This window comes from Thalassophryne amazonica, unplaced genomic scaffold (genome assembly GCF_902500255.1).
Source record: "Thalassophryne amazonica unplaced genomic scaffold, fThaAma1.1, whole genome shotgun sequence".
In the NCBI taxonomy this organism is placed as follows: domain Eukaryota; kingdom Metazoa; phylum Chordata; class Actinopteri; order Batrachoidiformes; family Batrachoididae; genus Thalassophryne; species Thalassophryne amazonica.
In genome coordinates this window covers 148758-175701 of record NW_022986262.1, presented here as the reverse complement: position 1 = coordinate 175701, position 26944 = coordinate 148758, and the positions used below count along the sequence as shown (strand labels likewise).

General features: G+C 48.3%; 1 protein-coding gene across 1 annotated transcript in view; it reads left to right on the top strand.

Annotated features, from left to right (window-relative positions):
• LOC117505889 (nuclear pore complex protein Nup160-like) overlaps positions 1-26944 on the top strand; it is a 160270-nt gene that overhangs the window by 56607 nt on the left and 76719 nt on the right. Inside the window, 3 exon segments of the mRNA XM_034165424.1 lie at positions 11008-11168; positions 13926-14062; positions 21473-21543. Coding sequence (XP_034021315.1) covers positions 11008-11168; positions 13926-14062; positions 21473-21543 — 369 coding nt within the window.

The window sequence follows — 26944 nt, the reverse complement described above, 5'->3', positions numbered from 1 at the left end:
ATTCTAAAACCTGACTGAAACTCTTCAAATAGACCATTCCTCTGCAGGTGATCAGTTAGCTGTTTTACAACTACCCTCTCAAGAATCTTTGAGAGAAAAGGAAGGTTGGAGATTGGCCTATAATTAGCTAAGATAGCTGGGTCAAGTGATGGCTTTTTAAGTAATGGTTTAATTACTGCCACCTTAAAGGCCTGTGGTACATAACCAACTAAAAAAGATAGATTGATCATATTTAAGATTGAAGCATTAAATAATGGTAGGACTTCCTTGAGCAGCCTGGCAGGAATGGGGTCTAATAAACATGTTGATGGTTTGGATGAAGTAACTAATGAAAATAACTCAGACAGAACAATCGGAGAGAAAGAGTCTAACCAAATACCGGCATCACTGAAAGCAGCCAAAGATAACGATACATCTTTGGGATGGTTATGAGTAATTTTTTCTCTAATAGTCAAAATTTTGTTAGCAAAGAAAGTCATGAAGTCATTACTAGTTAAAGTTAATGGAATACTCAGCTCAATAGAGCTCTGACTCTTTGTCAGCCTGGCTACAGTGCTGAAAAGAAACCTGGGGTTGTTCTTATTTTCTTCAATTAGTGATGAGTAGAAAGATGTCCTAGCTTCACGAAGGGCTTTCTTATAGAGCAACAAACTCTTTTTCCAGGCTAAGTGAAGATCTTCTAAATTAGTGAGACGCCATTTCCTCTCCAACTTACGGGTTATCTGCTTTAAGCTACGAGTTTGTGAGTTATACCACGGAGTCAGACACTTCTGATTTAAAGCTCTCTTTTTCAGAGGAGCTACAGCATCCAAAGTTGTCTTCAATGAGGATGTAAAACTATTGACAAGATACTCTAACTCCCTTACAGAGTTTAGGTAGCTACTCTGCTCTATGTTGGTATATGACATTAGAGAACATAAAGAAGGAATCATATCCTTAAACCTAGTTACAGCGCTTTCTGAAAGACTTCTAGTGTAATGAAACTTATTCCCCACTGCAGGGTAGTCCATCAGGGTAAATGTAAATGTTATTAAGAAATGATCAGACAGAAGGGAGTTTTCAGGGAATACTGTTAAGTCTTCTATTTCCATACCATAAGTCAGAACAAGATCTAAAATATGATTAAAGTGGTGGGTGGACTCATTTACTTTTTGAGCAAAGCCGATAGAGTCTAATAATAGATTAAATGCAGTGTTGAGGCTGTCATTCTCAGCATCTGTGTGGATGTTAAAATCGCCCACTATAATTATCTTATCTGAGCTAAGCACTAAGTCAGACAAAAGGTCTGAAAATTCACAGAGAAACTCACAGTAACGACCAGGTGGACGATAGATAATAACAAATAAAACTGTTTTTTGGGACTTCCAATTTGGATGGACAAGACTAAGAGACAAGCTTTCAAATGAATTAAAGCTCTGTCTAGGTTTTTGATTAATTAATAAGCTGGAATGGAAGATTGCTGCTAATCCTCCGCCCCGGCCCGTGCTACGAGCATTCTGACAGTTAGTGTGACTCGGGGGTGTTGACTCATTTAAACTAACATATTCATCCTGCTGTAACCAAGTTTCTGTTAGGCAGAATAAATCAATACGTTGATCAATTATTATATCATTTACCAACAGGGACTTAGAAGAAAGAGACCTAATGTTTAATAGACCACATTTAACTGTTTTAGTCTGTGGTGCAATTGAAGGTGCTATATTATTTTTTCTTTTTGAATTTTTATGCTTAAATAGATTTTTGCTAGTTATTGGTGGTCTGGGAGCAGGCACCGTCTCTACGGGGATGGGGTAATGAGGGGATGGCAGGGGGAGAGAAGCTGCAGAGAGGTGTATAAGACCACAGCTCTGCCTCCTGGTCCCAACGCTAGACAGTCACAGTTTGGAGGATCCCAAAAAATTGGCCAGATTTCTAGAAATGAGAGCTGCTCCCTCTAAAGTGGGATGGATGCCGTCTCTCCTAACAAGACCAGGTTTTCCCCAGAAGCTTTGCCAATTATCAATGAAGCCCACCTCATTTTTTGGACACCACTCAGACAGCCAGCAATTCAAGGAGAACATGCGGCTAAACATGTCACTCCCGGTCTGATTGGGGAGGGGCCCAGAGAAAACAACAGAGTCCGACATTGTTTTTGCAAAGTTACACACCGATTCAATGTTAATTTTAGTGACCTCCGATTGGCGTAACCGAGTGTCATTACTGCCAACGTGAATTACAATCTTACCAAATTTACGCTTAGCCTTAGCCAGCAATTTCAAATGTCCTTCGATGTTGCCTGCTCTGGCCCCCGGAAGACAATTGACAATGGTTGCTGGTGTCGCTAACTTCACATTTCTCAAAACAGAGTCGCCAATAACCAGAGTTTGATCCTCGGCGAGTGTATCGTCGAGTGGGGAAAAACGGTTAGAGATGTGAACGGGTTGACGGTGTACACGGGGCTTCTGTTTAGGGCTACGCTTCCTCCTCACAGTCACCCAGTCAGCCTGCCTTCCCGACTGCACGGGGTCTGCCAGGGGGGAACTAACGGCGGCTAAGCTACCCTGGTCCGCACCGACTACAGGGGCCTGGCTAGCTGTAGAATTTTCCACGGTGCGGAGCCGAGCCTCCAATTCACCCAGCCTGGCCTCCAAAGCTACGAATAAGCTGCACTTATTACAAGTACCGTTACTGCTAAAAGAGGCCGAGGAATAACTAAACATTTCACACCCAGAGCAGAAAAGTACGGGAGAGACAGGAGAAGCCGCCATGCTAAAACGGCTAAGAGCTAGTAGCTACGCTAAGCTAGCGGATTCCCAAACAGGGAATCCGACACTAGACAGGCTGTGGAGCAGCACAGGTAACGCACGACAACAGTGCTAAAATAAAATAAAAATCCACTAGACAGGCTGTGGAGCAGCACAGGTAACGCACGACAACAGTGCTAAAATAAAATAAAAATCCACTAGACAGGCTGTGGAGCAGCACAGGTAACGCACGACAACAGTGCTAAAATAAAATAAAAATCCACTAGACAGGCTGTGGAGCAGCACAGGTAACGCATGACAACAGTGCTAAAATAAAATAAAAATCCACTAGACAGGCTGTGGAGCAGCACAGGTAACGCACGACAACAGTGCTAAAAAATAAAATAAAATAAAAATAAAAATCCACTGGACAGGCTGTGGAGCAGCACAGGCAATGCACGACAACAGTGCTAAAACAAAATAAAAATCCACTAGACAGGCTGTGGAGCAGCACAGGTAACGCACGACAACAGTGCTAAAAAAAAATAAAATCAAAATCAAAATCCACTGGACAGGCTGTGGAGCAGCACAGGTAACGCACGACAACGGTGCCAAAACAAAACAAAAAACCACTAGACAGGCTGTGGAGCAGCACAGGTAACGCACGACAACAGTGCTAAAAAAAATAAAATAAAAATCCACTGGACAGGCTGTGGAGCAGCACAGATAACACACGACAATGAACTTAATGAACCAAAGTTAGCTTTCCTGACAGCTAAAAGTTATACTGCTGACTTAATGAACCAAAGTTAGCGTTCCTGACAGCTAAAAGTTATACTGCTGACTTAATGAACCAAAGTTAGCTTTCCTGACAGCTAAAAGTTATACTGGTGACTTAATGAACCAAAGTTAGCTTTCCTGACAGCTAAAAGTTATACTGCTGACTTAATGAACCAAAGTTAGCTTTCCTGACAGCTAAAAGTTATACTGGTGACTTAATGAACCAAAGTTAGCGTTCCTGACAGCTAAAAGTTATACTGGTGACTTAATTGAACCAAAGTTAGCGGTTCTGACAGCTAAAAGTTATACTGCTGACTTAATGAACCAAAGTTAGCTTTCCTGACAGCTAAAAGTTATACTGGTGACTTCATTGAACCAACGTTAGCGTTCCTGACAGCTAAAAGTTATACTGGTGACTTAATTGAACCAAAGTTAGCGTTCCTGACAGCTAAAAGTTATACTGCTGACTTAATGAACCAAAGTTAGCTTTCCTGACAGCTAAAAGTTATACTGGTGACTTCATTGAACCAAAGTTAGCGTTCCTGACAGCTAAAAGTTATACTGCTGACTTAATGAACCAAAGTTAGCTTTCCTGACAGCTAAACGTTATATTGGTGACTTAATTGAACCAAAGTTAGCGTTCCTGACAGCTAAAAGTTATACTGCTGACTTAATGAACCAAAGTTAGCGTTCCTGACAGCTAAAAGTTATACTGGTGACTTATTGAACCAAAGTTAGCGTTCCTGACAGCTAAAAGTTATACTGCTGACTTAATTGAACCAAAGTTAGCGTTCCTGACAGCTAAAAGTTATACTGCTGACTTAATTGAACCAAAGTTAGCGTTCCTGACAGCTAAAAGTTATACTGGTGACTTAATTGAACCAAAGTTAGCGTTCCTGACAGCTAAAAGTTATACTGGTGACTTAATGAACCAAAGTTAGCGTTCCTGACAGCTAAAAGTTATACTGGTGACTTAATTGAACCAAAGTTAGCGTTCCTGACAGCTTAAAGTTATACTGGTGACTTAATGAACCAAAGTTAGCTTTCCTGACAGCTAAAAGTTATACTGGTGACTTAATGAACAGCAGGTGCGGCTTTATGCTGCGTTTACACATAACGACGACAAGTCACGAATGCCACGAAGTACACATTCTTGGCTGCTGATCACGAATGTGATGATTCGGAGCAGAGGCGTCAGGTGTCCTCAGGAACTACTGCACCCTGTTACCACACGTTACGATTAATGGCATGTGTTGCTGGAGAATGATCAGGAACCATTGCGCACAGTCAAGAATAGTGTTCCGCGTTGTTGCGCGCTGCATCATTAAGTTCTGTCACGTTGTGAATGAGGTGAATTGTCTCCACACACACTCCCATATTCATCCAACCGTCAGTTGCTGAACAAAGTTTTCTCCTCAAAATTCATATTAATCCATAGCAGAACTTTGTGATTGTGTGCTTAGTTGGGCTCTGTGCGAAAGAGCCAGATGTGTGGCTTCATGTGGCTCTCATCTCGCGCGTTTTCCCAAACATCAGGCACATGCAGCAGATGGAAGATCTGCAGGAGCGCGCTGAAGAGCACTGGAAGAAGACTTTTAGCTGACTTGGCATCACTGTCCTCCTTCAGCATACTGCAATCAAACTGCGGTGCAGCAGGGTTTAATTGTGCGCGCGCTTCTTCCTCCGCCGGACTGGAGGAGGTGCAGAGCTGTCTGGCTGCACATCTCCTCTCACTCCTCTGGCTCAGACTCGTTCTCCCACTCATTGGTCACAACAACAGGAGGAGCTTCAGCAGGAACTGTGGAACGACACTTGGCCGACTTCGCGTCACGGTTCCTCTTCAGCATACTGCATCAAACTGTGTGCACGTGACAGAAAACGGATTCGTCGTGGCACGCAATGAAATGTGACGCCGCGTTACAAGTCGTGTCAAAACTTGACAGTTTCCGTGTCACTTCATAATAACGCGTGACAGTTTGGGCCCCAAGAATCATCACAGGAACCACTACGAACGTTGTCACGCTCTATTAAAGATCAATACTCAAGACGGATCAACACGCTCAGTTGCGACCTCCACGACGTGAGACGAAATGAGGGTGGTGTGTGACATTTGTGGAAGATTTTCTGGCAGGCAAAAACATGCTCCATGAACATAAACAATATCACGCACTATTAAGAAACCTATTCAGATGCGTTAAGTCACATTAAGAATGTCAAGAATGTGTCACAAATGACAGAAAAAATAACATTTGTAACGTGTCTTGCTTATTTGTAAAGGCACCATTACAGGTATCAAATTTTATTTTAAGACACCATTAGTTTATAGAATTAGAATTATAGAAGCACAAATGCTGCATTTGCACATAGGCAAGACGCGTAACGAATGTCATATTTGCATAATTCTTGGCACATTCCTGACATTCTTACCGTGACTTAACGCGTCTGAATAGGTTTCATAATAGTGCGTGTTGGTGCGTGATATTTGTGGAGCATGTTTTTGCCTGTCAAAAAATCTTCCACGAATGTCACACACCACCCTCATTTGGCCTCATGCCGTGGAGGTCGCAACTGAGCGTATTGATCCGTCTTGATTAGTGGTGATCCTTAATAGAGCGTGACAGCGTTCTTCTCTGATGTGCACAGAATTAAACCCTGCTGCACCGCATTCAGTTTCATTGCTGCAGTATGCTGAAGAGGGACAGTGACGCCAAATTGGCTAAAAGTCTTGTTCCAGTGCTCCTCAACGCGCTCCTTCAGGTGTTCTACCTGCTGCATGTGCCTGATGTTTGGGAAAATGACCGAGACGAGAGCCGCATGAAGCCACACATCTGGATCTCAGTCTCCTCCTCCTCTCTGCACCACTCCATGGCACAGAGCCCAAGTATAATGCAGTCACAAAGTTCTTCTGGTGTGGATTTTGAGGAGCAAACTGGAGCAATCTGAATTGTTCGCCAACTGATGGATGAATATGGGTGTGTGCAGTGGTGGGCACAGCTAACCAAAAAGTTAGTTTCCATAACTGGTAATCACCTAACTGAAAAGTTATCTTTTTTTAATGCTAAACCGATAAACTGTGTAAAAACTTATCGGAAGCTACAGATAACCGATAACTTTCATTTTTGCCTCCCATACGCTCTCAACTCCTAAGAAGCTGATTTTGAGTTTAAATACCGCCAAAGCTCCCAATAGAACCAACAGTGATCACAAGCCCAAACAGCCAATGAACCAGCGCTTCTGTCTTTGTGCATTCTGCCCCCTGCTGTAGGGAAGCGTCATTTACCCTGACAGGATACAGTGGTCCCATGATGAGGCAGAGGTCTTGAAATGAAAAGCAGGTTTGAATTATGGTTTTGTTTTATAAATAAAATTATTTCGGATAGAATAACTACATTAATGTAAACTCTTAAAATGTACAGAGTAATATATAACACATCTGTTAATTTTAAAATCCTGCTGTCGACAACACTGTGATATAACCGGTCACCAGTTGATGGCAGTGTTCTATGCATTTTGACGCCGGTTATATCACATGGCCTGAATCACAATTTAACAGCCTTTGTGCATTTTTACATAAAACAAACACAATAACATCTATAAACCCAGAGAATATATTCACGAGAGATTTAGGCACAATATACAAAGAGTTTAATGCTTTTGTTCGTGTGGAGCCTGATCAGAGCGTCTCATATGCATTTCTCCTGTTGTGAACTTGTACCCAGAATGCACTGCTCACACACCATGTCCGCACAAAAACCTTTAAACTTAGTCCAATACTTTAAAACTAAAACATACTGTATATGATAGTTTCACTTTATAAACTTCAGACGTGTCGTTAATTTAAATAACTTGTCTGTAATTAGTTTGGTTAAAATTTTAATCATAGGTTAAAACTGTATTCCCGTGGATGACTTGGGTGATATTGCCAGTGTATCAGTATGGGGTCAAAAGACCTTTTCTTTTCTATGACCAGTTCTTCTTTGCTTGCAGAGGATAGAGCGGTTTATTCAAGAACCAGCTCTTCTCTGTTTGTAGAAGATAGAACTGTGCATCTACTTCAAAAAGCTATGTCTGCAAAAATGTTAACGGACTAAAAATTATCAGACTAAAACTTATCGGAAGATAATTGGTCTGATGATGGTTTTCAAAATTATCTGAAAAGCTGATCCGATAATGAAAACATTATCTCCGATAAATAGCGGTTAGCGAACTGTGCCCACCACTGGGTGTGTGTGTGGAGACGATTCACCTTATTCACAGTGTGACAGACATTAACGATGTGCTGTTACGCGCAATAGTGCACAACACTGCGCATCAATGTGGAACATTATTCTTGACTGTGTGTAATGGTTCCTGATAATTCTCCAGCAACGCGTGCCATTAATCGGAACGCGTGGTAACAGGTTGCAGCAGTTCCTGAGGAGACCTGACGCCTCTGCCCCGAATCAACACATTTGTGATCAGCGGTCAAGAATGTGTACTTCGTGGCATTGGTGACTTGCCGTCGTTATGTGTAAACGCAGCTTTACATAAGTGTTGAGCAAGAACAACAACAGTCCAGTGTGACTGTAGGGTTTTTATGGAATAGTAACAACACCATGTTCTGATCCATGTGACAGTCTGTGGATTATAGTTTCTGTCTTCTTGACAATATGGGAAAGTAGTCTCTTTTCACACAACTTGTATGCAGAGACTCTTCTCTGAGGTGGAAAAATTGACCTGACCCAACAAAAAAAATGTAATTTTTTTGGAGGTTTTTGTTTTTTGGTGGGTAAGTAGACCTGAAAATGCACCAGAATGCATCGGAGTATGTATGATTTCTAATTTTTTTTAATTATTTGTACTTGAACTACTATTTGAATTTAGTTTGTCCAAGTAGTTATGGGCTGTGATTTTGAAATGGTTAAAGTGATATGTTTGAAGTCTGCAAACATCTGGTTTCTTTAGAACTCCAGTGTGTTGAGTTACAAAAGAAGCAAAAGATGTCAGCTGTCACTTTGCGGCTTTCCGTTACTAGTAGGCTTTTGAAAATGCACTTAATAGAAATGTGTGTATTGTGCCACAGTCCACACATGGCAAGTGAAGAGGTTACAGCAAACTTGGTTTGACAACAACATGGCACCACTTCGCAGGACTTATCCTTCTGTGGGTGTAACTGTTGGAGTGGCTGCTGTGGTGTAGAGATTAGCCTCATGTCTTCTAGTGAGGAGTCCGATTTCAGCTCCAGACGTGAGGACACGTCTCATTCAGATTGTGAGCAGCGCCGAGGTTACGCTCTAACAGTCACATGAAAAAACCAGACTGAGACATTATTACTTCCTGTTGCATGCAGTGTAACGGGGAAATGAGTCAGTAGAAGTGAGCTTAATATTCAGTAAGGAATGAGTACCAATCATCCCCCCCCCCCCCCCCCCCCCCCAAAAAAAGAAAAAAAAAACCAAAACAAATGCTCACAGACTGGTTGGTGGCTGTTTGCTGTTAGTAGAAGTGGATTATAGTTACTTAATTGGAACAGTCTGGTTCCAGAAATAACTAAATCAGTCCACATTGTCTGCAGTTTTCCAATCGGTTGTGTTGATCCCCCGAAAAGACGCGTCGTCTCTGTGGAGTTGACTGTGATATCCAGCGACATGATGCTTTCCACCAGGTCCAGGCCTGGTAACAGTCTGCTCACTTGCGCCTTGGGGCAACTGTTTGTTGTGATTTGGCGCTATATAAAAAAATTGATTGATTGATTGATTGATTGACTTCACAGCAACTTTTGCATTCATCCACAGAGCAAAGAATAAGGATGGGGACTGATAACATTTTATCGATCCGATTCCCTTATCAATACATCTTGGGTCATTCCATGTCAATTCAACAAGGGCCTTGCGCACTTTGTGAGGCAGATCTATGTGCCAGCATTCTGGGGTGTGCCATGAATCATATGAATGCAGTGTGTGCACACAGTTAAAATGAAATTGTCATTTCAGCACTAGAAATACATTCACGAGTGCACAAATTAGCCATAATTGGATGCTTAAATTAACCAGGAAGGAGTTTCCTAAAGAAGGCCATATTTATAACACATAAAGAAGATATCAATACCTTCAAAACGGAATCAGTTTGAAGAGTTTTATTTACTGCCCACATGAGCTTTTCTTCTAATAAATTTCGACCACAAAATGCTTTTTTCAGATTTCAGAGGTTTCTGCCACAATAACTGTTTACCAAAGATATGCCAAATTTACATATTTCATAGTCATTATAGCTGCATTAAGGAGCCAAGAAATGGAAAGGCTTCTTTGAGGGTAATGGTATGCTTCAGTGTCTCAAACATGGACTCTCACAATAATCAATGTAATATTTTCCATAGTTTGAGCAAACATAAACTTCATAGTTTAGTGTCAGTGTCTGTTGTTTGACTATAGTCCAAGTCTGGGTGTCCATGACAACTGCCACAGAAAATTTCAGGCCTCTAAATCCATTATTTGCTGAGATATTCTACCTTGAACATGGCTCCAGAAATGACAGCCATAATTTTTGCCTAAAAACCAGCAGACCCCATGCACACTAAATTGGCCATATCTCAGAAACTACTTGGCCTACAGGCCTCAAACTTCAGGTTTGGTGTTCTGAATAGTCTGGGAATATTTGATTAAAATTTGAAGACAATCTGAGACAAAGTGTGTGAGGCCTTCGCTGAATTGACATGGAATGACCCTCTTGTGAATTTTCTGTGTACTAAAAGTAGTCTTTACAGGTTTTCTATGTCAGCAACATTTTATTAAGTCTTAAAGAAAATAAATATGAAATTGGTCACTGGATCCTTGATCTCTGGACAAATGGAAATAAACAAAATCTGTAGTTTTTGTCAGAAGCATTTCTTTTCAGGTATTAATGAGACAAATGTCACTCCAAACCTCTGAACTGAGCTCAGCCGGCTGCGCTGCACGTCAGCATCAATGTAATTCATAAAGAATGGAGGACATCTCATTTTCTCTCGGTCTGTTGTCTGTATAACATTTGGAAAGAGGTGACATCTGATTTAAAACGGCGATTCGCTTTGAGGTTATTAATTCAGGCAGCCGCTGCTTGAAGCTTTTATCGAAGCAGCACTGCAATCAGTGCTTCAGTCAATGCAGAGAAACAATCATTTTCCCCATACACATCCTCAAAAAAAAAAAAAAAAACGGCCGCTCCGCCGTGATGTGAACTGAAGACCTGTTAAGGGCATCGTTAAGCAGAAAGGCTATTGATGGCGGTGGATCGAATAATTTCTTAGCAATTCTTAACAGGAACTGCTTCGTCCCTAGTGAATAAGCAGTGAGGTGAAGCTCTGCCTTCTGCATTGAAGCACTTCAAGGTTATCCCAGTTATGAAGGCATGACATCTGTGTCTTTTACAACAAATATTTTTGAAGGATGTATTGAATTACTATGGAAAAAAAAGCCCAGTTCTATGTCATTTGCAGTTTTGATTGAATGTGTCCTCTGTGTTTTGTCTCCTCCTCTTGGTCCTCAAGGACAGAGCCTGGACGTGCGGCTCAGCCTGTCTCAGCTGTACAGCAGTAGTTCTGCAGTGTCTGTTGTTTGTCAGGCCGTGTGTCACATGGCCATGACCAGAGCGCCGTTCTGCCGTGACCTGCTCATCCTGCAAAAGCTCTACCTCCGCTTTGGAGACAACGTATGCCGTACACACCTACAGTCTCATTTTGTCCTTAAGTCACATGAGCTTTGATTACAGAGCTAAAACAAGTCGATCAACAAAAACATGTATAGGTCCAGAAAGAAATGCAGGTGTTTGTCGTGTTCCGGATTCTCGAATGTGCCAGCAGCTGGTTTTGAAGAACTTTCATATTTTAACACGTTCAGTGAACCTCCCCCTTAGTCTCGCCCAGGCGGTCAGAGTTCTCACTGAACCGCCCCCTTAGTCTCGCCCAGGCGGTCAGAGTTCTCACTGAACTGCCCCCTTAGTCTCGCCCAGGCGGTCAGAGTTCTCACTGAACCGCCCCCTTAGTCTCGCCCTGGCGGTCGGAGTTCTCACTGAACCGTCCCCTTAGTCTCGCCCTGGCGGTCGGAGTTCTCACTGAACCGCCCCCTTAGTCTCGCCCAGGCGGTCGGAGTTCTCACTGAACCGCCCCCTTAGTCTCACCCAGGCTGTGAGAGTTCTCGGTCAGAGTTCTCACTGAAACGCCCCCTTAGTCTCGCCCTGGCTGTGAGAGTTCTCGGTCAGAGTTCTCACTGAACTGCCCCCTTTGTCTCACCCAGGCAGTCAGAGTTCTCACTGAACCGCCCCCTTAGTCTCGCCCAGGCGGTCGGAGTTCTCACTGAACCGCCCCCTTAGTCTCGCCCAGGCAGTCAGAGTTCTCACTGAACCGCCCCCTTAGTCTCGCCCAGGCGGTCGGAGTTCTCACTGAACCGCCCCCTTAGTCTCACCCAGGCTGTGAGAGTTCTCGGTCAGAGTTCTCACTGAAACGCCCCCTTAGTCTCGCCCTGGCTGTGAGAGTTCTCGGTCAGAGTTCTCACTGAACTGCCCCCTTTGTCTCACCCAGGCAGTCAGAGTTCACACTGAACCGCCCCCTTAGTCTCACCCAGGCAGTCAGAGTTCACACTGAACCGCCCCCTTAGTCTCGCCCTGGCGGTCAGAGTTCTCACTGAACCGCCCCCTTAGTCTCACCCAGGCTGTGAGAGTTCTCGGTCAGAGTTCACACTGAACCGCCCCCTTAGTCTCGCCCAGGGGATCAGAGTTCTCACTGAACCGCCCCCTTAGTCTCACCCAGGCTGTGAGAGTTCTCGGTCAGAGTTCACACTGAACCGGCCCCTTAGTCTCACCCAGGGGGTCAGAGATCTCACTGAACCGCCCCTTCGTTTCGCCCAGGCGGTCAGGGATCTCACTGAACCGCCCCCTTAGTCTCACTCAAGCGGTCAGAGTTCTCACTGAACCGCGCCCTTAGTCTCGCCCAGGCGGTCAGAGTTCTCACTGAACCGCGCCCTTAGTCTCGCCCAGGCGGTCAGGGATCTCACTGAACCGCCCCCTTAGTCTCACTCAAGCGGTCAGAGTTCTCACTGAACCGCGCCCTTAGTCTCGCCCAGGCGGTCAGAGTTCTCACTGAACCGCCCCCTTAGTCTCGCCCAGGCGATCAGAGTTCTCACTGAACCGCCCCCTTAGTCTTGCCCAGGCGATCAGAGTTCTCACTGAACTGCCCCTTCGCTTCGCCCAGGCGGTCAGAGTTCTCACTGAATCGCCCCTTCGTTTCGCCCAGGCGGTCAGAGTTCTCACTGAATCGCCCCCTTAGTCTCGCCCAGGCGGTCAGAGTTCACACTGAACCGCCCCTTATTCTCGCCCAGGCAGGCAGAGTTCACACTGAACCGGCCCCTTAGTCTCACCCAGGCGGTCAGAGTTCTCACTGAACCGCCCTCTTAGTCTCGCCCAGGCTTTCAGGGATCTCACTGAACCGCCCCCTTAGTCTCACTCAGGCGGTCAGAGTTCTCACTGAACCGCCCCCTTAGTCTCGCCCAGGCGGTCAGAGTTCTTACTGAACCACCCCTTTGTTTTGCCCAGTCTGTCAGAGTTCACACTGAACTGCCCCCTTAGTCTCACCCAGGCTGTCAGAGTTCTCACTGAACCGCCCTCTTAGTCTCGCCCAGGCCGTCAGAGTTCTCACTGAACCGCCCTCTTAGTCTCGCCCAGGCGGTCAGAGTTCTCACTGAACCGCCCTCTTAGTCTCGCCCAGGCCGTCAGAGTTCTCACTGAACCGCCCTCTTAGTCTCGCCCAGGCGGTCAGAGTTCTCACTGAACCGCCCTCTTAGTCTCGCCCAGGCCGTCAGAGTTCTCACTGAACCGCCCTCTTAGTCTCGCCCAGGCCGTCAGAGTTCTCACTGAACCACCCCTTTGTTTTGCCCAGTCTGTCAGAGTTCACACTGAACCGCCCCCTTCGTCTTGCCCAGGTGGTCAGAGTTCAAACTGAACCGCCCCCTTAGTCTCGTCCAGGCAGGTGTTCCGGGTGTTTTTGTAACTCACAATGAGAAACAAGATTATTTGTGATGGAACTAATGTGATAACTTTTTAAGGACTCTACAGTGGCACGGAAGTGGACAGAGTACCTTGCAGAAAACTGTTTTGCCTCATAGTCAAAAATCTGTGGAATCGTTTTAGATTCTTGACAAGCCTCAGTTTGCCCAATCTGAAGAATGTTGCCCCGCCCACTTTGAAAGTTGAAGACCCTGAGACCCACCTGAACCTGAAGTCTCACCACATTAAACAGACAGAAAAATGAAGATTTAACACATACGTTATATCCCACGACTGTTTAATTATTTCTGATTGCATCAAAAAAGTGTGTGTGTGTGTGTGTGTGTGTGTGTGTGTGTGTGTGTGTGTGTGTGTGTGTGTGTGTGTGTGTGTGTGTGTGTGTGTGTGTGTGTGTGTGTGTGTGTTCAGGTCTTCCTGGGTGGAGGTGCTCAGCTGCTGCAGCTTCAGCAGGACTTGATTCCTCGTAGCTCTCATCTCCTTTCATCTTATTATGTCCTGAAACACGTCAGCCAGAGCCTCGCCACCGCGGTCCCCGTGGACATCATGTGAGTTCAGACACAGGTCGGGTGAACGCGGTCCCCGTGAACATCCTATCAGCTAACGTTAGCTTATGTAGAAGGCTGTAGCATTGTTCATCGTAGCTTACAAAATAGTTGTTTTTGTGTTTGATAACCCACATTAATTCATACTTTTGCCCACATTTATTTTATATGTATTTGTTAATACTGTTACTGTAGGTTTAACTACGCTATTATACTTTATACACTAATTACCGTTTTTGTTTATCGTGTTGCTTGCTGGGTACAGTTGGCTTATTAACGGCTTATTTAGCTTTCTACTATAACTAGCTTATTTTCACCAGTTACAATTCTATTTTACATGGTGTAGATTTTTAATGATTCATCAGTTTATGGGTTCCTTTAAAGACATCAACTTATAGTACCTAAGTTCTTAGGTTTCCATTTGATAGCATAATGATTATACTTGTTATTTTCCTATAGTATGCTAGCAGAGTTACTTTAGATAGACACCAGTACACTCACAGCTTCTGCTTCTACAGCTTAGCCTACTAACTATATTTGATTTCACTACAAATTACCTTTACTACAATCTTCTCCTGTGATGTCTTATTCTTCTTATATTATATAGACCTTTTTCTTGAGCTGCTTGGGTGGGTAGGGAGAGTTCCCATGGGATAAAAAGATTTTTAACCTACCATCCCTAAGTGGCTCTACTTTACTCTTTTCTAATCTCCTATTTTACTCCTCCTTTTTAGATATTTAGATATACCTTTGTATACTGGCATAGTTCCACCTTAGAATTGGAATATAATATATAAGATATACCTTACTGAAGTTTCATGTGAGGTCAGACACAGGCCTGGTGAGTGCGGTCCCCGTGGACGTGATGTGAGGTCAGACACAGGCCTGGTGAGTGCGGTCCCCGTGGACGTCATGTGAGGTCAGACACAGGCCTGGTGAGTGCGGTCCCCGTGGACGTCATGTGAGGTCAGACACAGGCCTGGTGAGTGCGGTCCCCGTGGACGTCATGTGAGGTCAGACACAGGCCTGGTGAGCGCGGTCCCTGTGGACGTCATGTGAGGTCAGACACAGGCCTGGTGAGCGCGGTCCCTGTGGACGTGATGTGAGGTCATACACAGGCCTGGTGAGCGCGGTCCCCGTGGACGTGATGTGAGGTCATACACAGGCCTGGTGAGCGCGGTCCCCGTGGACGTCATGTGAGGTCAGACACAGGCCTGGTGAGCGCGGTCCCCGTGGACGTCATGTGAGGTCAGACACAGGCCTGGTGAGCGCGGTCCCCGTGGACGTCATGTGAGGTCATACACAGGCCTGGTGAGCGCGGTCCCTGTGGACGTCATGTGAGGTCAGACACAGGCCGGGTGAGCGCGGTCCCTGTGGACGTCATGTGAGGTGAGCGCGGTCCCCGTGGACGTGATGTGAGGTCATACACAGGGCTGGTGAGCGCGGTCCCTGTGGACGTCATGTGAGGTCATACACAGGCCTGGTGAGCGCGGTCCCTGTGGACGTCATGTGAGGTCATACACAGGCCTGGTGAGCGCGGTCCCTGTGGACGTCATGTGAGGTCATACACAGGCCTGGTGAGCGCGGTCCCCGTGGACGTGATGTGAGGTCATACACAGGCCTGGTGAGCGCGGTCCCCGTGGACGTGATGTGAGGTCAGACACAGGCCTGGTGAGCGCGGTCCCCGTGGACGTGATGTGAGGTCAGACACAGGCCTGGTGAGCGCGGTCCCCGTGGACGTGATGTGAGGTCAGACACAGGCCTGGTGAGCGCGGTCCCCGTGGACGTGATGTGAGGTCAGACACAGGCCTGGTGAGCGCGGTCCCCGTGGACGTGATGTGAGGTCAGACACAGGCCTGGTGAGCATGGTCCCCGTGGACGTCATGTGAGGTCAGACACAGGCCTGGTGAGCGCGGTCCCCGTGGACGTCATGTGAGGTCAGACACAGGCCTGGTGAGCGCGGTCCCCGTGGACGTCATGTGAGGTCAGACACAGGTCTGGTGAGCGCGGTCCCCGTGGATGTGATGTGAGGTCATACACAGGCCTGGTGAGCGCGGTCCCCGTGGACGTGATGTGAGGTCATACACAGGCCTGGTGAGCGCGGTCCCCGTGGACGTGATGTGAGGTCATACACAGGCCTGGTGAGCGCGGTCCCTGTGGACGTGATGTGAGGTCAGACACAGGCCTGGTGAGCGCGGGTCCCTGTGGACGTCATGTGAGGTCAGACACAGGCCTGGTGAGCGTGGTCCCTGTGGACGTGATGTGAGGTCATACACAGGCCTGGTGAGCGTGGTCCCCGTGGACGTCATGTGAGGTCAGACACAGGCCTGGTGAGCGTTGTCCCTGTGGACGTGATGTGAGGTCAGACACAGGCCTGGTGAGCGCGGTCCCTGTGGACGTCATGTGAGGTCAGACACAGGCCTGGTGAGCGTGGTCCCCGTGGACGTCATGTGAGGTCAGACACAGGCCTGGTGAGCGTGGTCCCCGTGGACGTCATGTGAGGTCAGACACAGGCCGGGTGAGCGTGGTCCCTGTGGACGTCATGTGAGGTCAGACACAGGCCTGGTGAGCGCGGTCCCTGTGGACGTCATGTGAGGTCAGACACAGGCCTGGTGAGCGCGGTCCCCGTGGACGTGATGTGAGGTCATACACAGGGCTGGTGAGCGCGGTCCCTGTGGACGTCATGTGAGGTCATACACAGGCCTGGTGAGCGCGGTCCCTGTGGACGTCATGTGAGGTCATACACAGGCCTGGTGAGCGCGGTCCCCGTGGACGTGATGTGAGGTCATTCACAGGCCTGGTGAGCGCGGTCCCTGTGGACGTCATGTGAGGTCATACACAGGCCTGGTGAGCGCGGTCCCCGTGGACGTGATGTGAGGTCATACACAGGCCTGGTGAGCGCGGTCCCCGTGGACGTGATGTGAGGTCATACACAGGCCTGGTGAGCGCGGTCCCCGTGGACGTGATGTGAGGTCAGACACAGGCCTGGTGAGCGCGGTCCCCGTGGACGTGATGTGAGGTCAGACACAGGCCTGGTGAGCGCGGTCCCCGTGGACGTGATGTGAGGTCAGACACAGGCCTGGTGAGCGCGGTCCCCGTGGACGTGATGTGAGGTCAGACACAGGCCTGGTGAGCGCGGTCCCCGTGGACGTGATGTGAGGTCAGACACAGGCCTGGTGAGCGTGGTCCCCGTGGACGTGATGTGAGGTCAGACACAGGCCGGGTGAGCGCGGTCCCTGTGGACGTCATGTGAGGTCAGACACAGGCCTGGTGAGCGCGGTCCCCGTGGACGTCGTGAGGTCAGACACAGGTCTGGTGAGCGCGGTCCCTGTGGACGTGATGTGAGGTCATACACAGGCCTGGTGAGCGCGGTCCCCGTGGACGTGATGTGAGGTCAGACACAGGCCGGGTGAGCGTGGTCCCTGTGGACGTCATGTGAGGTCAGACACAGGCCTGGTGAGCGCGGTCCCCGTGGACGTCATGTGAGGACAGACACAGGTCTGGTGAGCGCGGTCCCTGTGGACGTGATGTGAGGTCATACACAGGCCTGGTGAGCGCGGTCCCCGTGGACGTGATGTGAGGTCATACACAGGCCTGGTGAGCGCGGTCCCTGTGGACGTGATGTGAGGTCAGACACAGGCCTGGTGAGCGCGGTCCCTGTGGACGTCATGTGAGGTCAGACACAGGCCTGGTGAGCGTGGTCCCTGTGGACGTGATGTGAGGTCATACACAGGCCTGGTGAGCGTGGTCCCCGTGGACGTCATGTGAGGTCAGACACAGGCCTGGTGAGCGTTGTCCCTGTGGACGTGATGTGAGGTCATACACAGGCCTGGTGAGCGCGGTCCCTGTGGACGTCATGTGAGGTCAGACACAGGCCTGGTGAGCGTGGTCCCCGTGGACGTCATGTGAGGTCAGACACAGGCCTGGTGAGCGTGGTCCCCGTGGACGTCATGTGAGGTCAGACACAGGCCTGGTGAGCGTGGTCCCTGTGGACGTCATGTGAGGTCAGACACAGGCCGGGTGAGCGCGGTCCCCGTGGACGTGATGTGAGGTCATACACAGGGCTGGTGAGCGCGGTCCCCGTGGACGTCATGTGAGGTCAGACACAGGCCTGGTGAGCGCGGTCCCCGTGGACGTGATGTGAGGTCATACACAGGCCTGGTGAGCGCGGTCCCTGTGGACGTCATGTGAGGTCAGACACAGGCCTGGTGAGCGCGGTCCCTGTGGACGTCATGTGAGGTCAGACACAGGCCTGGTGAGCGCGGTCCCTGTGGACGTCATGTGAGGTCAGACACAGGCCTGGTGAGCGCGGTCCCTGTGGACGTCATGTGAGGTCAGACACAGGCCGGGTGAGCGCGGTCCCTGTCGACGTCATGTGAGGTCAGACACAGGCCTGGTGAGCGCGGTCCCTGTGGACGTGATGTGAGGTCAGACACAGGTCTGGTGAGCGCGGTCCCTGTGGACGTGATGTGAGGTCATACACAGGCCTGGTGAGCGCGGTCCCCGTGGACGTGATGTGAGGTCATACACAGGCCTGGTGAGCGCGGTCCCTGTGGACGTGATGTGAGGTCAGACACAGGCCTGGTGAGCGCGGTCCCTGTGGACGTCATGTGAGGTCAGACACAGGCCTGGTGAGCGTGGTCCCTGTGGACGTGATGTGAGGTCATACACAGGCCTGGTGAGCGTGGTCCCCGTGGACGTCATGTGAGGTCAGACACAGGCCTGGTGAGCGTTGTCCCTGTGGACGTGATGTGAGGTCATACACAGGCCTGGTGAGCGCGGTCCCTGTGGACGTCATGTGAGGTCAGACACAGGCCTGGTGAGCGTGGTCCCCGTGGACGTCATGTGAGGTCAGACACAGGCCTGGTGAGCGTGGTCCCTGTGGACGTCATGTGAGGTCAGACACAGGCCGGGTGAGCGTGGTCCCTGTGGACGTCATGTGAGGTCAGACACAGGCCTGGTGAGCGCGGTCCCCGTGGACGTCATGTGAGGTCAGACACAGGCCTGGTGAGCGTGGTCCCTGTGGACGTCATGTGAGGTCAGACACAGGCCGGGTGAGCGCGGTCCCTGTCGACGTCATGTGAGGTCAGACACAGGCCTGGTGAGCGCGGTCCCTGTCGACGTCATGTGAGGTCAGACACAGGCCTGGTGAGCGCGGTTCCCGTGGACGTCATGTGAGGTCATACACAGGCCTGGTGAGCGCGGTCCCTGTGGACGTGATGTGAGGTCATACACAGGCCTGGTGAGCGCGGTCCCTGTGGACGTGATGTGAGGTCAGACACAGGCCTGGTGAGCGCGGTCCCCGTGGACGTCATGTGAGGTCAGACACAGGCCTGGTGAGCGCGGTCCCCGTGGACGTCATGTGAGGTCAGACACAGGCCTGGTGAGCGTGGTCCCTGTGGACGTCATGTGAGGTCAGACACAGGCCGGGTGAGCGCGGTCCCTGTCGACGTCATGTGAGGTCAGACACAGGCCTGGTGAGCGCGGTCCCTGTCGACGTCATGTGAGGTCAGACACAGGCCTGGTGAGCGCGGTTCCCGTGGACGTCATGTGAGGTCATACACAGGCCTGGTGAGCGCGGTCCCTGTGGACGTGATGTGAGGTCATACACAGGCCTGGTGAGCGTGGTCCCCGTGGACGTCATGTGAGGTCATACACTTTCCGGGTGAGCGCGGTCCCCGTGGACGTCATGTGAGGTCATACACAGGCCTGGTGAGCGCGGTCCCCGTGGACGTGATGTGAGGTCATACACAGGGCTGGTGAGCGCGGTCCCTGTGGACGTCATGTGAGGTCATACACAGGCGTGGTGAGCGCGGTCCCTGTGGACGTCATGTGAGGTCATACACAGGCCTGGTGAGCGCGGTCCCCGTGGACATGATGTGAGGTCATACACAGGCCTGGTGAGCGCGGTCCCTGTGGACGTCATGTGAGGTCAGACACAGGCCTGGTGAGCGCGGTCCCTGTGGACGTCATGTGAGGTCAGACACAGGCCTGGTGAGCGCGGTCCCTGTGGACGTCATGTGAGGTCAGACACAGGCCTGGTGAGCGTGGTCCCTGTGGACGTCATGTGAGGTCAGACACAGGCCTGGTGAGCGTGGTCCCTGTGGACGTCATGTGAGGTCAGACACAGGCCGGGTGAGCGCGGTCCCTGTCGACGTCGTGCGAGGTCAGACACAGGCCTGGTGAGCGCGGTCCCCGTGGACTTCGTGCGAGGTCATACACAGGCCTGGTGAGCGCGGTCCCTGTGGACGTGATGTGAGGTCAGACACAGGCCTGGTGAGCGCGGTCCCCGTGGACGTGATGTGAGGTCAGACACAGGCCTGGTGAGCGCGGTCCCCGTGGACTTCGTGCGAGGTCATACACAGGCCTGGTGAGCGCGGTCCCTGTGGACGTGATGTGAGGTCAGACACAGGCCTGGTGAGCGCGGTCCCCGTGGACGTGATGTGAGGTCAGACACAGGCCTGGTGAGCGCGGTCCCCGTGGACGTGATGTGAGGTCAGACACAGGCCTGGTGAGCGCGGTCCCCGTGGACGTGATGTGAGGTCAGACACAGGCCTGGTGAGCGCGGTCCCCGTGGACGTGATGTGAGGTCAGACACAGGCCTGGTGAGCGCGGTCCCCGTGGACGTGATGTGAGGTCAGACACAGGCCTGGTGAGCGCGGTCCCCGTGGACGTGATGTGAGATCAGACACAGGCCTGGTGAGCGCGGTCCCCGTGGACGTCATGTGAGGTCAGACACAGGCCTGGTGAGCGCGGTCCCCGTGGACGTCATGTGAGGTCAGACACAGGCCTGGTGAGCGCGGTCCCCGTGGACGTCATGTGAGGTCAGACACAGGCCTGGTGAGCGCGGTCCCCGTGGACGTCATGTGAGGTCAGACACAGGCCTGGTGAGCGCGGTCCCCGTGGACGTCATGTGAGGTCAGACACAGGCCTGGTGAGCGCGGTCCCCGTGGACGTCATGTGAGGTCAGACACAGGCCTGGTGAGCGCGGTTCCCGTGGACGTCCTGTGAGGTCATACACAGGCCTGTGAGCGCGGTCCCCGTGGACGTCCTGTGAGGTCAGACACAGGCCTGTGAGCGCGGTCCCCGTGGACGTCGTGCGAGGTCAGACACAGGCCGGGTGAGCGCGGTCCCTGTGGACGTCGTGCGAGGTCAGACACAGGCCTGGTGAGCGCGGTCCCTGTGGACGTCGTGCGAGGTCAGACACAGGCCGGGTGAGCGCGGTCCCCGTGGACGTCATGTGAGTTCACAGACTGGAAGGGGGCTGAAGGGTCGAAAATGCAGATTTGTGATTTACTTGTAGATTTTTTGTTTTTGTTTTGATACTTTGTAAACATGAACGTTTGTGACGTGGTTAACATTGGACAGCAGCTCTGATTTCTTTGAGATGTTTGACCTCCTCTGTTCTTCCAGAGATGCCAACCTGCAGCATCTGTCCGTGCTGGAGCTGTCCGAGTCCTCAGCAGTCACCGTCCAGGGATCAGGTCAGTGACGCGGCTCCACTTGGCACACCAGGCGCTTTGAAGTGCATTTTTAAAACCAAATAATTGAAAGGTTCAGTGACGTCATTTTGTTGTCATAGTGACACAGAGGGCAAGCTGGTGGTCCTGCTAGCATGGTGCAGTTCCTGCACCCTCACGGCGTTACACATACTGTTTCTTAGCCTCATCGTCTGTCTTTCACATGCAGCGGAAAGCTTGTGTTTTGGGTTCGGGTCGCAATCACAGCAGAGCCTGTTTGCCCTCTCGGATGGTGATACTGAAGGCCACGTCTGCATGTGTGCCAGTTCCGAGTGTTCCTGCTGCTTGCGGGCTGTCCGACCGCCGGCTTCTGCTTAACAAGCTTCGATAGAGAACTATGGGGCTCCATTTTGCCTTTTAGTGATGCGCTCTTTTTGTGGTCTCCGTTTGTGCTATTAGAAGCACCAGTAAGCGCTACAGGAGCCCCCATGGACGGAGGAGGGGGGCATTCCTGTGGCTGTGATGCCCCCGTTGTCCCCAGCAGTCTGCTCCTCTCAGGATGGTGCTGTTAAAATAAGTGCTCTGTTACAAATAGATAGATGGATAGATACTTTAATGTCCCTGTGGGGAAATTTGTCTTGGACTTCTCAGAAATCATAACCCATACAGAGATACAGAACAAGACATAAACCGTTAATAACAGTGAATAAAAAGTAAAAAGAAAAATAAGTAAAAAACATATAAATACTAAGACCACCTACTGAACCTGATTGTTAGTGGTTTAAGGACTGTGATTGATACAGGAACAAAGGAGTTTCTAGATCTATTCAGTCTGCACTGGGGGACTTGGAACCTCCTGCCTGATGGGACAAACTCGTACTGCGTGTGCAGCACATGGGAGGGTCCACTTGCTTCATCACACACTGATCAGAGATTGACTGAGGATTGTTAGACTGTTTCAGACTGATGAGTTTCATTGCTGTGAGGACGAGGTTTAGTTTTGATCTTAAGGACACAGGAAGGTGGTTCTGTCATATCTTAGAATGGTTTCCAGAACTGCCTAATAAAACAGGAACATCATTTTTCGGTCGACTCCATGAAAACGCAAACGCCGCAGAAAATAGAGTTGTTGATTCGAGCGGGAACATAACCAGTCAACATGAGTGTTCCATGTGAGGGAACTGTCTATACAGACACCAAGATATTTGTACGATTGCACCTGTGTGATTGGTTGCTGGTGTATAATTACAGGGTTGTGATTGCCAACTAACTTTGGATCAAAAATGACTTCCTCTGTCTTTTTAACATTTAAAGTAAGGTAACTGGAATCACACCACTCAACAAACTGCCTCACCTCTGAATGATAGATATTCAAATCATCATTCTGTTGAAGTAAGCACAGAAGAGCTGAGTCGTCTGAATATTTAAAAATATAGTTCCCAGGGTGCTTGGCTGAACACTCAGTATATAAAGTAAAAAGGAGAGGTGAGCTCACACATCCCTGTGGTGCTCCAGTACTGATGTCCTTGATTTGGGAGAAGCTGGAATTTACCTTAACCTGCTGTGTTCTGTTTGTCAAGACAGAGTGAAACCACCGTATAAGTGACGGGTTGACATCCAACACTTTAAGTTTCTGAATTAGTAAGTATGGCTGAAGCGTATTAAAGGTGGAGCTGAAGTCAATAAAAAGTAGTCTGGCATATGATGACTTATCATCGAGATGTTTGCTCACAGTGTATTTCTCAAAACATTTCATCACACCTGATGTCAGTGCTATGGGCCTAAAATCATTGTCTTCGCTGGGGTTTGCCTTCTTGGGCACCAGGATGATCATAGAACATTTCCACAGGGCAGGGACTGTATGGGTGTCTATAGACTGTTGAAAAACAGGACACCAAGCTGCAGTAAGCTCCTGTGCAAATGTTTTTAACAAAAATGGTGAAATCCCGTCTGACCCTGCAGCCTTTTTAACGGAGCACGCTGAAAGAGACATTCAACCTGTTGTGAATCAATCCACAGTCTGTGTGACGCATTATCAGAGGGGGGTAGGGAGTCCAGCTCCTTGTTACACTTTTCAGAGAAATCATGTGTCTCAAATCTCAAATAAAAATCATTTAAATCATTGGCCATTTGGAGTCATCAGGTGATATACGAGGGCTGTCAATAAAGTAACGGTCCTTTTTATTTTTTTCAAAAACTATATGGATTTCATTCATATGTTTTTACGTCAGACATGCTTGAACCCTCGTGCGCATGCGTGAGTTTTTCCACGCCTGTCGGTGACGTCATTCGCCTGTGAGCACGCCTTGTGGGAGGAGTCGTCCAGCCCCTCGTCGGAATTCCTTTGTCTGAGAAGTTGCTGAGAGACTGGCGCTTTGTTTGATCAAAATGTTTTCTAAACCTGTGAGACACATCGAAGTGGACACGGTTCGAAAAATTAAGCTGGTTTTCAGTGAAAATTTTAACGGCTGATGAGAGATTTTGAGGTGATTCTGTCGCTTTAAGGACTTCCCACGGTGCGAGACGTCGCGCTGCGCTCTCAGCCGCTGTTGTCAGCCTGTTCAAGCTGAAAACCTCCACATTTCAGGTTCTATTGATCCAGGACGTCATGAGAGAACAGAGAAGTTTCAGAAGAAGTCGGTTTCAGCATTTTATCCGGATATTCCACTGTTAAAGGAGATTTTTTTAATGAAAGACGTGCGGACGGGTCCGCGCGTCGGGACGCAGCCGACGCGACGCTCCGCCACAGGAAAAACACCTCCGTTGAAAGCCTTAAGGACAAGTTGGAACATGTCCTGCCTGTTAAACAATTTCTCATATACTCACTCCACTGAAAGCCATCAAAAGCCGCCTGGATTTTACAAATGGTTATCAACACAGAAGTGTTTTTCCTGTGCCGCCGCACCGCGTCGGCTGCGTCCCGACACACGGACCCGTCCGCACGTCTTTCATTAAAAAAATCTCCTTTAACAGTGGTATATCCGGATAAAATGCTGAAACCGACTTCTTCTGAAACTTCTCTGTTCTCTCACGACGTCCTGGATCAATAGAGCCTGAAATGTGGAGGTTTTCAGCTTGAACAGGCTGACGACGGCGGCTGAGAGCGCTGAGCGACGTCTCGCACCGTGGGAAGTCCTTAAAGCGACAGAATCACCTCAAAATCTCTCATCAGCCGTTAAAATTTTCACTGAAAACCAGCTTAATTTTTCGAACCGTGTCCACTTCGATGTGTCTCACAGGTTTAGAAAAAAATTTGATCAAACAACGCGCCAGTCTCTCAGCAACTTCTCAGACAAAGGAATTCCGACGAGGGGCTGGATGACTCCTCCCACAAGGAGTGCTCACAGGCGAATGACGTCACCGACAGGCGTGGAAAAACTCACGCATGCGCACGAGGGTTCAAGCATGTCTGATGTAAAAACATATGAATGAAATCCATATAGTTTTTGAAAAAAATAAAAAGGACCGTTACTTTATTGACAGCCCTCGTAAAGTGCTTTTTAGAAGGGTTCATGTTTGTGATAGCCTTCATAGACTCTCTCAAACAGTCAAATAAGACGTTGACTGTTTGTTTCCAACTGAAGCCTGCCACTGCGTCTCTCAGGACTCGCTGCAGTTTGTAAGAGCAGTTCTGTGTGTCAACGGGTGAACTCGGACTCGTTCTCATCGTTTGAATCACAGATTTTAAAAGTCGGCAGAATGAATCCTTTTTATTGTCGTCCACCTGCTCAGTGCAGTTGCTTCCTTGAGGACTTTAGTGACTTTTAATTGATTTTAATTTCCACATTGATGATGTTTCAGATAAATCTGCTGCTAAATTCATCAATTTGATGGAATCTTTTAATCTGATCCAACGTGTGTTTGGTCCCACACACAGCAAAGATCATGTTTTAGATCTTTTTATTTTCGGTCTTAATATCACATCTGTTTATTCTGATGACATTTTTATTCCTGATCATGTTTGTGTTCTTTTTAATCTGGATTGTCCGTCTGCTCCTTGTGTGATTGGCTCTCGTGTTTTTAATCATCTTATTGCAGATATTTTGTCTGCTGCTTGTAGTCTTGATGAGTTGTTTAGTTCAGATGATGTTGAATTTTAGTTAATTATTTTAATTATTATTCTCTTTCTGTTCTGGACAGAGTGGGTCATTTTAAAACCAGACACGCCCCTCTGAATAACTCCTCCCCCTGGATGAATGACAGCATTCACAGTTTTAAGAGATCTTGTTGGAAAGTTGAGCGTTTGTGTAAATCGACAACCTTAATTTAAAGGAGCTTTTAATTTCTCTTAATATGGTGAAAGATGTGAGGGCTGCTGATGTTTCCACTTCAGTAACCCAAAGATTTAGTTTGATACAATCAGAGACCTGCATATCCCGCTGCTGTCACTCAGTCAAATGAAGACTGTGACCATTTTTTGTCCTTTGTTAATCAGTAAAATTTGTGATATCAGCACAGGTATTAGCCCCTATCACTAACGCTAACCCTATCCCTAACGTTAACCTAACGCTAACCTTATCGCTAACGCTAACACTAACCCTTAACGCTAATGCTAACCCTTAACATTAACCCTAACACGAACCCTAACATTAACACCAACATTAGCACCAACATTAACACTAACCCTAACATTAATACTAACATTAGCACCAACATTAACACTAACCCTAACATTAACACTAACATTAGCACCAACATTAACACTAACCCTAACATTAATACTAACATTAGCACCAACATTAACCCTAACATTAACACCAACATTAGCACCAACATTAACACTAACCCTAACATTAACACTAACATTAGCACCAACATTAACACTAACCCTAACATTAATACTAACATTAGCACCAACATTAACACTAACCCTAACATTAACACTAACATTAGCACCAACATTAACACTAACCCTAACATTAATACTAACATTAGCACCAACATTAACCCTAACATTAACACTAACATTAGCACCAACATTAACACTAACCCTAACATTAATACTAACATTAGCACCAACATTAACACTAACCCTAACATTAACACTAACATTAGCACCAACATTAACACTAACCCTAACATTAATACTAACATTAGCACCAACATTAACCCTAACATTAACACCAACATTAGCACCAACATTAACACTAACCCTAACATTAACACCAACATTAGCACCAACATTAACACTAACCCTAACATTAATACTAACATTAGCACCAACATTAACCCTAACATTAACACTAACATTAGCACCAACATTAACACCAACATTAGCACCAACATTAGCACTAACCCTAACATTAACACTAACATTAACACCAACATTAACACTAACATTAGCACCAACATTAACACTAACCCTAACATTAACACTAACATTAGCACCAACATTAACACTAACATTAGCACTAACCCTAACATT